Source organism: Dama dama, chromosome 11, assembly GCF_033118175.1.
Source record: "Dama dama isolate Ldn47 chromosome 11, ASM3311817v1, whole genome shotgun sequence".
In the NCBI taxonomy this organism is placed as follows: domain Eukaryota; kingdom Metazoa; phylum Chordata; class Mammalia; order Artiodactyla; family Cervidae; genus Dama; species Dama dama.
Window position 1 is genome coordinate 23,218,521 of NC_083691.1, and position 16,078 is coordinate 23,234,598.

At 39.9% G+C, this 16,078-nt stretch overlaps 1 protein-coding gene across 1 annotated transcript in view; it reads right to left on the minus strand.

The window, feature by feature from the left end:
- Window positions 1-16,078, minus strand: part of NBAS (NBAS subunit of NRZ tethering complex) — a 308,496-nt gene that overhangs the window by 231,438 nt on the left and 60,980 nt on the right. Inside the window, exons 12-13 of the mRNA XM_061154831.1 lie at window positions 13,269-13,397; window positions 3,197-3,260 (exon numbers count right to left, since the gene is read on the minus strand). Coding sequence (XP_061010814.1) covers window positions 3,197-3,260; window positions 13,269-13,397 — 193 coding nt within the window. The remainder of the gene's footprint in view (window positions 1-3,196; window positions 3,261-13,268; window positions 13,398-16,078) is intronic.

The window sequence follows — 16,078 nt, forward strand, 5'->3', positions numbered from 1 at the left end:
TAAACACAGGTATGAACTGGTAAGTGGCAGGTTCAGGAAGGACACCGACCTCCCTCTGTAGCAGGTCGTAAGATCTTCATGTGGGAGGTGCCCTCGCTACACCTGGAGGAGAGGTGCATCCTTATCTCCAAAGACAGAGGGGAGAAAAAACGGGCAGACAAGCCTGCTAAGTCTCTCCCAGCTGACTATCCTGAGCTCAGACCCTGTGTCCTGTCAAGGTTTTCCACAACTTTCCACCCTTCATCCAACCTAGAATAACACTGATAGGGTTTAACTTCCTCAGGTCTTCATCTCCTTGCGAAGGCGCCCATGTCCCTAAAACATAGTAAGTAAAGGTGCACGCTTTTTTTCTTATTAATCAGTTCTTTGTTAGTCCAATTTACTGGGTCTTAGTAGATTTCAGAATCTAGTAGGGTAGAAGGAAAAAGAATTTTTTTCTCCCCTACATTTGCAACTGGAGCTTCCCAAGTGGCACTAGTGGTAAAGAATCTGCCTGCCAATGCAGGCGACATAAGAGACGTGGGTTCAATCCCCAGGTCAGGAAGATCCCCTGAAGAAATACCCAGCAACCCACTCCAGTGTTCATGCCTGGAAAATTCCATGGACAAAGGAGCCTGGTGGGCTATAGTCCATGGGGCCCACAAAGAGTCGGACATGACTGAGCACACACACCAGCAACTAATCAGAAAGGAAAATCCATTCAAGACCAGTAAAGAAATGGGTGGGGTGGGGGAAGAGAAAAATGAATTGTGGTTCACCAAACAGGCATTCAAAAGGAAATAGCATGATATTTATTCTAATTTTATTGCCCTTTTCATACCTTACTTGTTCCACTGACAATCTGATGAGGTTCAAAGGTAATACATAAAACAGTAAACCATAAACTTTAAAATATATGTAAACATTTGAGCAAAATAGGTTAGCAGAATTCCCTGGTGGCCCAGTGGTTAGGACCAGTGCCTTCACTGCCCTGGCCTGGGTTTGATCTCTGGTCGGGGAACAAAGATCCCAGAAGCCGTGAAGCACCACCAAGCAAAAAATAAAATAGGAAATTAACTCTATTAGAATAACCCATTATTTTAATTAAAAACAAAGACTATAATAACTCAACATCTTCTTCCTATTTAAGCCTAAAGCAATCTATACAAATAAGGAATTCCAAGAAAACATGAAAATTAATGTTCCTCAGCTTATAGCTTAACGTAAAGGGGGGATGAAAAAGAGCAAATCATTTAAATATGTTGTCAACCTTCTGCTTTGACAAATTATTTTCTCAAAAATGTTTTTCCAAACGAGTATTTTGGATGATTATTTAACAAAAGTGAATATATGAACATGACAGATGATATAAATGAATCAGTACTTTTAATCTATTTAAATGTAATTAGAAGCATAATTTAATAAAGATTTTGAAGCCTGATAACTATGATTCATTTTATAGGAGACACTTATAAATTCAGAAGTATTGAACTAGGGGAGTTTCACCAGAAAAAAAGAAAAGAACTGATTAGTCAAAGTCTTAATTTTTAAATTTCTGTTTTCAGTTTTCATCTACCAATTAAATAATCACTACTGCTTCTAATTAACTGTAAATAATGCAGGTCTTATTTATTTATAAAAGTAATACATGCTCATTACTAAAAAATAATAATAATTTAGACATGGGATATGTATGAAAAAAAAAAAATCCCTCCAATCTCTCATTACTTACTACCTACCACATGCTCAGCCCAGGCCCAGAGATAACTGCTCAGTTTCCCCTTTGAGATATCCCTTTCTGCAATCTCCTGCACGCTCACTTACAAAGGACCACACGTATGACCTGTGAACTTGCCGTCTCCATGCTGGCTTGAGACAGGAGAGCCATGCTGCCTGACACAGCTCTGACTCAGCCTTGGGAAAACTCGAAATATTAACAACTGACCAGCAGAAAGTTGGATCTGTTGCCTTGTCCCCATTCTATGAAATCTTAATGTTCCCTCCAAAGTGAAGAAGAGGTATCTAGAGACTTTTATACGTAGGGTGGCAGAATATGCCACCCCAAAATATACCACTTTGGCATAAGGATTATTTGGGGCTGGAGGCAAGGAAGAAGAAGATACAAGGAAAGCTCTCTGTCCTCTATTTGCCTAAAAGTAGGACATAAATTTTGGTTTTCCTGGTGGTTCAGTGGTAAAGAATCCGCCTGCCAATGCAGGAGACATGGGTTCAGTTCCTGGGTCTGGAAGATCCGCTAAAGGAGGAAATGGCAACCCACTCCAGTATTCTTGCCTGGAAAATCCCATGGAAGGAGGAGTCTGACGGGCTACAGTCCATGGGGTCACAGCTGGACATGACTTCGCGACTAAATACCAACAACAAAGGACATAAATGTACAAAGTTGTTCTCTTCACTCTCTGCCAGAAGGAACAAGAGTTCATGATTGGAGACAAATTTCAACTCTTATGAGGCGAAAGAGAGCACCAAAGGAATCTACATCACAAACTAGTGCTTGTATCCCATTACTTTCCCCACGTTATTTCCACTCCTAGAAACTCCAGTCTACGGCCATACCACCCTAAATGCTCCCAACCTCATCTGATCTTGGAAGCTAAACAGAGTCAGGCCTGGTTAGTACATTGGAAGCACTGATGTTGAAGTTGAAATGCCAATACTTTGGCCACCTGATGCGAAGAACTGACTCGTTTTTAAAGACCCTGATGCTGGGAAAAATTGAAGGCAGGAGGAGAAGGGGACGACAGAGGATGAGATGGCTGGATGACATCACCGACTTGATGGACATGAGTTTGAACAAGCTCTAGGAGTTGGCAATGGACAGGGAAGTGCTGCAGTCCATGGGGTCACAAAGAGTCGGACACAACCGAGCAACTGAACTGAACTGAGAAATCCCAACTACTTTTCCTTTGTCTTCACACTTCTCTAGAAACTTTCTTTGATGCTATATAAGCCCAATTTCTAATCAACCCTCTGAGTTACCCCATGTATCAACTCAAAGTACACACTAACAAACTTCTGCTTATTTCTCTGATTAATCTATCTTTTGTCAACCCCATATTATAAGGCCCCAGCCAGAGAACCTAGAGTAGTAGAAAGAAAAAAAGAGTTTTCCTTCCCCTACATATTCTTTATCCTATGTACTTTTACTAAAGATGAAGAGTCTCTTAAGGTTTTAATTATCATACATCATACAACTCACCTTTGATTTTTTTTCTCTTCTCAGTAGAGAGTCTCCAATCAGGATTAAGGTCATCGTAGCCGGGCTGAATTTGAAACACAGGCACATAAATTCTTTGTTCAACAAGGTAAGAAAATTATAAGAACAGCATCAAGAACTCTGGACTGTTTTAACAGAAAACAGAAATGATGCTTTCCTTTGATCTTAGTGACACCTAGTTGAAATATATTTCCAAGATCTTGAAGAGCAATTGTTCATACACTGAAGATGTGCACATGCAAGTACTGTGACTCAATTTAATGAAGAAAATAGCATAAGAACAATGACAGCAGGAATATAATTCATACAAATGAAAGGAGAATACACTAACAATTCTGTGCATGCATGCAGACACACATATACATGCATACTGGGAGGAGAACAGCTATGCTGTTGTGAGTAAAACACTGGCCTGGATGTAAATGCTACCCTGCTCATAACCTGAGCAACCCTTCAGGTGTCAGCTCCCACAGCTCTGAGGTTGGACCACAACTTTCGTGTTAACCCCACTTCTAACTTTCTATGACTGAATACCTACTAAATCAAAAAATATATATATATATAACCAGGCAATCCTCAAATTCAATACATGCATTGTCTAATCTCATGGCAACACAATGTCATGCCCACTTTTGTGAACATGAGGACACATCACCATCTCTCAAACATTAACAAAACAACCAAGATTAAGCCACTGTCTGACAATTCCCAGGCCCACTGGTAATTCCATAACCTCCAGAATCACAAGAGCATGGCGGGGAGGGAACAACAAAATATCAGCTGGGGGTTATCTGAAATCTTAAGCCTAAAAAAAAAGTGAGGCTCTACTTATGTCAATATGTGCTTTTTCATCTAATGCAAGAGAATAAGCATGTATGCTTTATTACCAAATTATCAGTGGCTAATACGTTACTGTATTAAAACTGGCATTTTTTTCCACAGCCTGAGAATACTTTCTGCTCTCCACTACTGTGACAAGTCACTACAAGAACAGAAGATATAATTCTTTATCAGAAAAAAAAAAAAAAGTTGCCATATAAGGCTATTTATATACTAGGGAAAGAAATGAATTGTCCTAGCTTACTTAATTTAAAAAAAAAAAAAAAAAAGATTAAGTTTCAAAGAATTAAAATAAGGTATGTACTACAGAAAATAATCAACTAAATTCAGATCGTATCTGACCATTTTTAAGGCCCCTTAGAAGCTCTCAGTGCCTCCGAATCGGCAGCTGCACCTCCACCACTGCAGAGGTGCCTGCCAGCATCTGTTTATGCGATGCCATGGGAGCATCCCACTTACATTCTAGAGGACACAAGTGTTGCTGTGGAGCAACACTTCAAAACTTTAAGCCCCACAAATAATAATTATGATTCGGCTTTGGGTAAATTTAAAGATATACAGATTACAGAGAAATTTAACAAGAACTCTTGTCAGAAAAGAGGTCATCTCATTGGCAGAAACATTTTCAGAACTCAGAGCATTTTTGAATTCTTTCAGAATTCAGAGATGAGCCAGAGGACCACGAACGAACAGTACTAGAGTCGACAGAGCCAAGCTCCACGCTCTGGGCCCAGGCTGTTCCATGGAAATTGCTTAAACAACAGGTGTCTCCACTTGTGAAACCCATGCTAAAAGCAAGGTGACGGTCTCTTCCCCTGCCTCCAGGTCCCTGTCTGTGGTCCTTGTCCTCCCACCATCTGTCAGGGAACACCTGTCGCAGCAGCTAAATGCTGAATCCAGGGAATGAGCTCATCAATCTTTTGGATCGCTGAGTTCTAACTAGGATGGCTAGGCTATAGAAAAATTAAGTTGGCATAGTACAAATATTCCCACACCTCCTCAAAAGTGTGGTTTCTTCTGATATTTAGCCAATGAACACTGTGTGCTTACACTGTGAAAGGAAAAAAAAAAATCAGACATTACAGACCCCACACTCAAGGATATAACTAAGAAATGGGTATAAATAACTATAATCTAAGGTCAAATTGGGTAACTGCCCCAAAAAAGACCTACAGATAAGAGTGCTAGGGGTCCTCAAAGGATGAAGAGATGATTTTGGATACAGGCTTCAGGAAGATGAGGGATTCCCAGGTGGTGCAAGGGTAAGGAATCCAGCTGCCACAGTGGGAGAGGCAAGACATGCGTTCAGCCCTGGGTTGGCAAGATCCCCGGAGAAGCGAATGGCAACCCACTTCAGTGTTCATGCCTGTAAAATTCCGTGGACAAAGGAGCCTGGTGGACTCCAGTCCATGGTGGGAGGGTGGGTGGCAGGAGTCCTCAAAGAGTCAGACACAACTGAGCGCACACACGTACATTGAGAAAGATAAAGCGAGTTGAAGAGGAACAAAGAAAGCCTGATGGTGATGGATACATTTCTAGCTGGATAAGACTCGGACATGGAAAATGGACAGAGGACGACATTCCAGTCAGAGAACACAGCATGCATAGGACACAGGTAGGGAAAAGCTAGCCTTATTCAGAAGAAAAAAAAAAAAGGTCAAAGTACAAGACAACAGGGCATCTTATTCTAATTCTATGCATTCTTTCTGTTTGGGGGGTTTGTGGGGAGAAGAGGATTAATGAGATCATTTTTTCATTGCGCTGATACAAACATAACATAAAATTAACCACTTTTAAACAAATAACTTACTGCTATTTAGTACATTCACAGTGTTCTTCCACCTCCATCTAGTTCCAAAACCTTTTTATCACTTCAAAATAAAACCGGTTAGTCACTGTACCTTTACTTCCCTTGTCCCTTCTCCCCAGCCATCAACAAGGTACCTTCTGATTCTGCGGATTCACCTATTCTGGATATTTTGTATAAATGGGTTCAAACAATAGGTAACCTTGTTCCCGAGATTGACCTAAGATGTCACATGGATAGGTAGTTCTTTCCTTTTATACAGTTGCATAATATTCCATCACAAGTATATACCACGATCTGTTCATCCTTCTATTAATAGACATTTGGCTTGTTTCCAGCTTGCGGCTGATGTGAACATGTATGCAAATGTACTGTGTCTGAGTATCTGTTTTAAATTCTTTGCGGTATATATCTAACTGTATCTTTATCTTAGGAGTACACAGCAATTCAGTCTACATGTCTGAACTAAGCATTCAACTTTACAATATGTGGGAGTTTAACAGAATTATCCGTACAGTATATCTAAGAAAGAAGAGCAAACAAAATCCCAAACTTAACTCTGCCTCAGGCAGTGATGACCTGCCAGACCATTATCCTGATGGCTTGTCCCTAACCACTTTCTAAGCTGACATTCCCACTGCCCCTCTCATACTACTCAAACTTGCCCAAACTTACCACCCTAGAACCCCAAGGACTCTATCTGTGAGAACCATGGTCTGGCTCTGCTTTACAGCATCTGACACAAACTCTGGAGGCTGTTGCTTTGAGGACAGGATCACCAAGTTCCCAAGACCTCTACGAAAGTACAGAGTTGGCACTCACTCCCAGTACTGTGTTGATATATTCTGAGAAGCAACCTCCATATCACTCTTCCCTGTATGACATGCTACCATATGTCTGAAAACAGCCTAGGAGGATGCCCCAAGAATACAGTTATAGATTTTGTACAGAAAGGCTATTATGGTTAATGCAGTAGGCTTAAATCTGTCTTCTCAGATTTAAGGATTTTATTTGTTGACTTCTTTTTTAATGGCTTGAAGCTAAACATAACAAAGACCTTGTTCTCAATAGCATGAAAGTAACCCTTAAATGCTTATTCATTCCACAAACATTTATCAGTATTTAATACGCCAAGCCCTCTGTTAGATCTCAGGAAAGAAATGTGTGTTCAATGTCTCTTCTCAAAGAACTGACAGTCTAGTGAAGCTGTGAAAACAGCTGTGGATAAGATTCCGATTAATCACAAGAACTATCATCTTCCCACTTATCCTTCACTGATTCATCTCCTTCACAAAATTACTCCAGCACCTACACGTGTCAACGAGAAAATAAAATCAAATGGAAATGGTAAGTCTTGTGTCTACTACATCTAAGGAAGCACAAATAAGCAAGTAATAGAACTTCTTCAGAGAAAAATTAAGGCCAAAATGAGACGTAAATATATAAACATAACATATGGGAAATGTTGGAAATGAAAATCACTGGCAATTTTACTATATATTCCAAACATGAACAAACTTAATACAGATTTCTAGCCAGATGGATTTTCATATTGACAATGAAAGCCAAAGTATTTAATCAACTGAAAACTGGATAGAAGTAAATCAGAATAGACACTTCCAAACTATCTTTAATCATTAGATTTTACAGAGAAAACACTCATTCAAACAAAGCATAGTATTATGAAAACTAATAAAGTAGTGTATTGCTTGAAGAAAGGCCCAGACAAGCTGAATTCACAATTTGGTAAAAGACTTTTAAGTCCGTATCAGGCAACAGAAACATTAATTTTTTTCTCAGGCAACATTCAAGGTAAAGCAGTAAGCTGACTATACACTACATGGGATTCCCAGGTGGCGCTAGAGGTAAAGAACCTGCCTGTCAATGCAAGAGACATAAGAGACACGGGTTCAATCCCTGAGTCAGAAAGATCCCCTGAAGGAGGGCATGGTAACCCCCTCTAGTCTTCTTGCCTGGAGAATCTCCCATGGACAGAGGAGCCTGGCAGGCTGTAGTCCATGGAGTCTCAAAGAGTGAAAGTCAAACACAACTGAAGCAACTTAGCATGCACATACTCTATATATATATTTAAGATTGTTGGATGTGGACCATTTTTAAAGTCTTCATTGAACTTGTTACAATACTGTTTCTATTTTATGTTTTGGTTTTTTGGCTGTGAGGCATGTGAGATCTTAGCTCCCCAACCAGAGAATTGAATCCACACCCCAGTATTGGAAGGTGAAGTATTAAGTCCCTATATACTACATACACTATTTAGTATGTAAGGTCATATACTACAGTATACATTGGCCACCTGATGCAAAGAAATGACTCACTGGAAAAGACCTGATGCTGGAAAAGATTGAAGGCAGGAGGAGAAGGGGACGACAGAGGATGACATGGCTGGATGGCATCACCAACTTGTCGGACATCAGTTTGAGCAAGCTCCAGGAATTGGAGATGGACAGGGAAGCCTGGCGTGCTGCAGTCCATGTGGTCGCAAAGAGTCAGACATGACTGAGTGCCTGATAGTACTTATAAGTATATATACTTCAGTATACTCTAAGTAAAGTCCCCATATACTATATACATGAAGTCCCCATACATTATATGTACCATTTTAAATTAATTGGCTGTCCATTTGTTTCCCAGAGAAACCACAAAGAAATCCAAAGCCTGCCGTAACCTGGCCCAAGGTCACTCGACTATTGCTGGACAAATGAAAAAAGAGCAGCTGTTGGAAGTGTTTTTCAGGTGTTTAAGAGTTTTTCAATATTTTCAGCCAGGGATGAACATACAAAATGACACCACATATTTGGTAAGTGACAATATGAAAAAGTCAAAGAGAGAAAATATTAGTCGCTCAGTTATGGCCAACTCTTTGTGACCCCATGGACTGCAGCCTGCCAGGCTCTTCAGTCCATAGAAGTCCCCAAGCAAGAATACTTGAATGGGTAGCCATTCCTTCCTCCAAGGGATCTTCCCAACCCAGGGATTGAACCTGGGTCTCCTACATTGCAGGCAGATCCTTTACTGTCTGAGCCACCAGGGAAGTGACACTATACCTCTGGATTATTAGTATTTTCACATTCCCAGTTATCTCTACATAATGCAGCACACAACTCCAGGTGCCATTCATATAAACCACATGGGTTGTCTCTCCTTGTTTCCCATTAACATCTCAGCTAGTACCCAACTTCCCCACTTAAAGTCAGGATTTCTACATGTAAACGCTTTGAGAAGAGTCTCGTCTCGGGGGGCCGGGGCGGGGGGGCAGGCTTGACCTATGGAGTCAGAGGACCTGAGTCTAGATGGAACATTGATTCTAACATTTAGCAATCTAAATTAACTTTCTTCAGCACTATTCCCATCTCTTAAAATGAGCTAAAAGCATGTTCTGATTAATAAGATTGCGAAGTAAACAAAAGAGATAAAATTGCTGTTGAAAGCCAAGCTTTAATATACAAACACCATTTACTCCCAACAATCCCCCCCAACACCACCAACGGAAGCAAAATACTAACACATTATTTTCTTTATTTGTTAATAATTTCCCTTACAAGACTATGAATGTCTTAAGCGCAAGGAGCTGTGATTTATTACATTTTCTACTCTAGGACTCAGTACAGATTCAAATACTTGAACTTTATTATTTTATGATAATATTATAAGTAACAACCTACTCTATACAGCTCTGTTACATTCAAGTTTTATTACATTTACTCGACTGCACTATTTGATTTTTTTTTACTTAAGTACAGCTTATGTACAGTATTACATTAAGTTACAGGTGTACAACACAGTGATTCAAAATTTTTATGGGTTAGTCTCCATTTATAGTTATTATAAAATATTGGCTGTATTTCCTGTGCTGAACAATATATTCTTGCAGCTTTATACATAATAGTTTGTACCCCTTAATTCCCTACCCATGTCTTACTGCTCGCCTCTTCCCTCTCTCTATTGGTAACCACTAGTTTGTTCTCTGTTATCTGACTAGTACACTAGATTTTAGTGACTCTCTCCATACATTCAAGTCCAAATCTAAAATGTCCAATACCCAATGCGATTAATCCCCCAGATACAGTTGAAAGACTCAAACACAGTATGATTGTTCAAACTCCTTTTGTTGAACAGTTAACACCCTCACTTCATGTCACCACATCAGAAGTACTGTAGATATCCATCATAAAGTTAAGGGTTTATCAGTGAGAGACTTTCTTAATTACTTATTCTAGTATATGGTACACACTATTAACAGCTCTAGAGTTCAACATATCTGAGAAGGCTGAAGAAATCTGTATTAAGTTCACTGAGAAAAATAATTTGTCTCTTTTCTTTTAAAGATCAAATAAATAAAGCCTGATAAAAAGCTTAACCAATAGGGTTTTTTCCACCTTTTAAAAAATATATTTATTTTCTCACATGGTCATGGAAAGAGCATGGACATCAGAGCCAAAGAGTCATGAAACCAAACCTCAGGTCTACTGCTTACTTGCTGAGAAGCCCTAAGGCAAAATAAGTGCTCAGTAAATAGAGGTTATTATTTAATATGTATAATTAGAGTTCATTTTATAAAAGCTACAAGACTACTGCATGCCTGTACCTCAATCCTACTGAGTTCTGTAAACCGGATACATTTATTTCAGAACGCTCTGTAAAAATGCTGAAGCCTCCTAGCAACCTGTTTATTGATGGAATGAAGTTTCAGAAAGTAAAACAGAAAAGGGTTAGACAAAAATAGGGAGCAGGAGAGGACAGTTCAGGGAGCATGTATGAGCAGGCCAGAAAAGATGACAGGTAAATGGAGGCGCCTGTACAGTATTCCAACCACAACCTCAGAATGGATCAGGTAAATGCCCTCCCTGTTCTCAACTTTGGACAAGAATTTACTGTGAAGCAGGGGTCTCAGAGGGCAGACTCAGTCCTGTTCAGCTAGTCCTTCCAGGTGCGGAGCAGCAGCAGTCGAGGGAGGCGCTGGCAGCCCCCAGCCTGCGAGGGGCTGCACTCTGGAAAGAGGGTGTGCGGAGCAGCAGTGAGAATGGCACCCAAAGTGGGATCAGGTCCAGGGACACCACTAAGCCACGGACCCCTCAGCAAAGGACTCCACTACGTGAAAATGTCGCTGGTGATGGCAACTAGGGTCCGTGGTTTTCAGTTTTGTGAGTCCTAAATCCTCTTTCTTCCAGTTTACTCAGGCATTCAAAGGAGATAATTTATATCAAACAAATAAACAGAAACTGATACATAAACCCCCCCAAATGTGTAAATTATAATAAAAGGTACAACTAGCTTGAGGGGCTGTATCATCGTACCATCTTGTCTACAGGCTGTAGGAGGAGCGCTGAATCAGAGCTACAGGGGTGAGGTGGAAACTCAGAGGTACAACACAAAAACCGGCTTCAGCAATTCCTGACGAACTGCCTTCTAAACTCTCGGGGTATTTCTGTTCAAAAGACTCTCCCTAAGACAACACCATAGGCGAATTCCTGGCCTGAACTCGCCCCTCCCATGGATCCTTGTGGCCATTTCTGAAGTCCCTTCGTTTCTTTTCACATTACTTTTCTGATGACCTGTTTCAAACCACTGAGACATTTAAATTTACTCACTCCTGAGTTAAGATTCTTAAACAATTTTTGTGTTTTTAAGAGAATCGTTATAAAATGTTAATGAATAACATTCACGAGCTGAAGTATAATAAATTATAATGAAATTGATTGGCAAATAAGGATTAAAATGTCTAACCAGTTAAAAAATCAAATGTGTGCCAATAAAGACTACAACAGATGCAACTGATCTTTGCAAGCAAAAAAAGTATCCAGAATTTTTTTTTAAAAAAAGAGCATACTAATGAATTTTTTTAAATAGTGCTTATTCAATATGTATGACATTCCAGGATACTCAAAAGATGAAATATGAAGTGTGCTTCAGAACTCAATCAATGTTTCTATTATAAACAACTTTAATAATCAGTGTTCACCTTTAAAGAAAAAGTTCGCCCAAATGTAAAATTTCCCACATAAAATAGAATGTCAGGGTCTATTCCAATAATGAAAGGTAAATATTTCATCACTGTACATTGATAACCACGAAAAATGCGTGGTACTTTCTGGATCAATTATCTGATGAGCCCACATGAACATATTAAACAAAGTTTTAGGAGCTGATCCACTTCACTTCTAGAGAGAAGATACAAGTCAACTTAGTTCTCATTTCACAACAGACAGAAAGAATGTCCCTGCATTTGATTACTGAGGTTGAAAACTGAGAAAGATCTCTTCTATTTAGATCAAATTTAGATCCACTCAGAGTGGCTGAGATGTGGAGATCAAATTAAATTCAACACGATGAGGAATTAGGAAAGGAAAAAAATCTTCCTAAAATTGTTCCTAAGAGAAAAAAACAGCAAAAAAAAAAAAAAAGTCTGTGAAAGAGTAAGAAAATGTAGAGGCCCTTTCTCTTTTCCTCTAGTCTGAGAAATACAAAATGCTGTTTGCTCATTTACAGTTCTTTTAATGGTGCATTCTGATGAAATAAAATTCAAAAGAATGCTAATAGAAAGACCCTGATCCATTCATATCTTTCAGGGGATATATTTCTATCCAGAATCACAAAACTATCACCGAAGCTGATAGCCGGATATTCCTCTAGGAAAGGGGCATGCAGATACAAGGGAAGGAGAATCAGCACTCACAGTGCTGACAAACAAAATGATCCTCAGAGGATTAAACCATTTATAACATTAACTGCATGCACCTGAAAGGATTTTTCTTAAACCTTCATTCTATCACAACACAGGGCATTAGACCAGCAGACCTCACCTGCCCATGCTGATTTTAGATTACAATAGATGTTGATTCTATCTGTTCCTAAACAACTCAATTGTTTACCTCTCAAACCCTGTCATTTCCAGACACTATAAAGCTCAACAGTTCTATCCTTCTCTGTATCTTCTCTAACTGCCTTAGGAGTAAAGAGAACTCCCTTCAACCTGAAGCCCAGGATTACTGGAACTACAAGATCTGGAAAGAAGGGGAACTCTTCTGAAGAAAACGACATTTTGAATCTTTGATATTAGCTAATTGTGCTGAAAAATTAACATCTCCATTCTGTATTTGGGGAATGAGGAGGCAGGGGACATGCAGAGTTCAGTGGACAGAGGACACTCAGGATACAGAGTCCTGTTCTACAGATCAGTATCAGCAAGGAGTGCTACTCTGTTCCTCATTTATCCTGCTACTGTGATAATATTTTAAACAAAGGACAGCTTAGGGATAATCAGAATAAAAAAAAGCTGTGAGCCACATTTTAAATAAACGTAAAATATCACAAAAATGAAATCTGTATTGTCAGTACTCACCCTCACGCGAGACTCACTCTAGGAATAATCATAATCGAGAGACACACCTGCTCGTGTTGAGTCCACTCCCCTTGCTGCTTCAGAGACGGGATGGCCCAGATGCTTAGCTTTCCTGAGAAGTGAATGGCTGCAAGGAGGGTCCCATCTGGAGAGAGGCTCATCTTGAAGATCCCATCCTAGACAACAATTATATTACAGTAACGTCAGAGCAAGGGACTTGTAGCCAATAGAAATAACTTCCAGAAATGAATATCATTCTTCAGGGTTGCCTTGTCATAAGCAATCTCGCATAACTAAGGACTAGGACAGCTTCGTAATATTATAAAGGTGCTCCAGAAAACAAAAAACAAGACTCCTGCCCAAAGGTGTTTTTTCAATCTCCTTTATAGTGTTATGATTTACATATAACGTAAAATCCACATAAGTGAGCATTATAAAAATATTCCTTTATATCACACATAGATTACTATGTGTTCTCAGTATCTTATGCGTTGATGTTGAGAAAATTACGCATTTCTTGAATTTCATAATTTTTACAAGATTCTATATGAACACAATCCCTGGAACATTCTACACCATGGACAAGCCACAAATTCATGCTGTGAGTGAGAAGCAGAGGAAGAGGTGGAGGGGAGAAGGGTTCACAGGGAATAAAAGATCGACTAGAGGAAAATGCATGCCTTAATTTAAGAAACAAATTAGATGGGTAAGATTTTTCAGATCTGCCAGCAAATTATTTGATTTAAGGAATCTAAGTGTTGCCACAAAACAGAGACACTTTGTAATATACTGATGTTACATGGCCAATCCTGGGCTACACAGAGGAAGACTAGCCTTCCCAGTTCTACTTGTCCACATAATCCCAGTCCTTTCCCACGAGGACACCAGGTTTGCTCAATTACACAAGAGAAACCATCCCCAGCAGAGATGTTACCTACCAAACAACTACAACAGAACTGGAAGAACTTAAGAAATACTAACTGAAGACCTATTTCCTATTCAAGCATTTATTAAGAACAGGCTCTAAGGTAGTCTCCCCACAAAAAATAAAACAGACCAGAAAATGGCAGTCCACAACCATATTTCTGCTGCACATTTAGAAAAGCTGTCAATACAGGGCCCAAAGGGCGTAATCGGCTGGAACCAGGTAGTATTTACCCTCTTAGAAGGGTCATGAGCTTTCCAGCTAGCCAAAACCCCCATTATTTTCTATTATGGCCCCAAGATTAAGGCTGAAAGCTGCAGAACTGAAAAGTAACAATGACTATACCAAAAAAAACAGAATTTACAACCGACTTGATTCACCATTATTATCTACCTGGCCTCTGCAGACAGAGTTTAAGTCCTCGAGTCTAAAACAACTAGGCACACTAGCCATCAAAAACAAGGAGAGCAATTTCTGGAAGTGAGGGACATTGCTGAATGAGTGAACAGACAAGATCAGCATACTCTAATCTCCTCACTGAGGACTAAAATCACTTTAATGGGATATAACAGATCTATTCCAGAATGCCATAATTAAATGTAAGAGATTAAAATACAAATGCTTGAGAAGGAGAAGCGACCAAAGCAAAAAGCACATCAAGCGAAAATCTGCATATACCACATCTCTTCCTCTGTGATGGAGATGGAACAATAAGTAGAGGATGAAAGTGAAAGTGAAGTCGCTCAGTTGTGTCCAACTCTTTGCGACCCCATGGACTGCAGCCCACCAGGCTCCTCCGTTCATGGGATTTTCCAGGCAAGAATACTGGAATGGGTTGCCATTTCGTTGTCTAGGAGAATTCCTCCCAATCCAGGGACTGAACCTAGGTCTCCAGCACTGGAGGCAGACTCTTTACCGTGTGAGCCACCAGGAAAGCCCCAACAAGTAGATGAAGGACCTGGCATCTTCCTCTCACAACTCTTATGTCAACTAGCTCTGTGGTTCTGCACAAGACAGGCTCTGAAGCACTGATCTGTGTTAACGAAAAGAACTTTCCACCCATACTTCAGAGTTGACAGGTGAAGAAACTGAAGACCTGAAATGTGACAACACTTGCCCAAGATCATCCTTCTGTATAAACAGCAGGACCCGAACCACGCGGAGTCTCCCCTCCCCTTCCACGCACCCGGAGGGCACCACGATCACTGCCCTCACCTGGGCCACAGCCTTCCTAATAGTGACAGGCATGCTCCTCAGTAGAAACTATCATCAAGTATACTTTATTGCTTGAGCACCTGAACGATTAGTCACGTGCTAACTGTGCTCTGTATGGTAACATGCAGGAACTCTATCAAACAACTGCACTAAAAGTGCTTTGAGGGAGGGAGGGGGCAGGGATGGGGGGTGGTTCAGGATGGGGAACACATGTATACTCACGGCTAATTAATGTCAATGTATGGCAAAAACCACTACAATACTGTAAAGTAATTAGCCTCCAATTAAAATAAATAAATTATTTTTGAGTGCTTTGAAAGCAAGTAGGAAGTTTATAAAAACATACATACACCAAAAAAAAAAAAAAAAAAAACTAAGCCAAAAAATGTACACTGAATAATGTGAATAATTTAACAGCAGCATTACGACCAGGGAAATAATGAACAAATATGTTAAACATCCTTTTGTGTTCATCCCTCCCTCCCTTCCATCCTTCCTGCACACTTAAGCAATAAATATATTCACTGAAATGTCCCCACTGGCTTTTTTTTATGGATGCCCTTAGTTTCCTTTGATACCATGGCATCCACACTGCAAAAGCACCATTCCCTTCCACAAGCATTTTGTTGCAGAAATTTGCACTCACACACACTAAAGCTGAAACTGCAGCATAATAAATACCCATGGGCCTAACAACCATCTTAAACAAACATATCA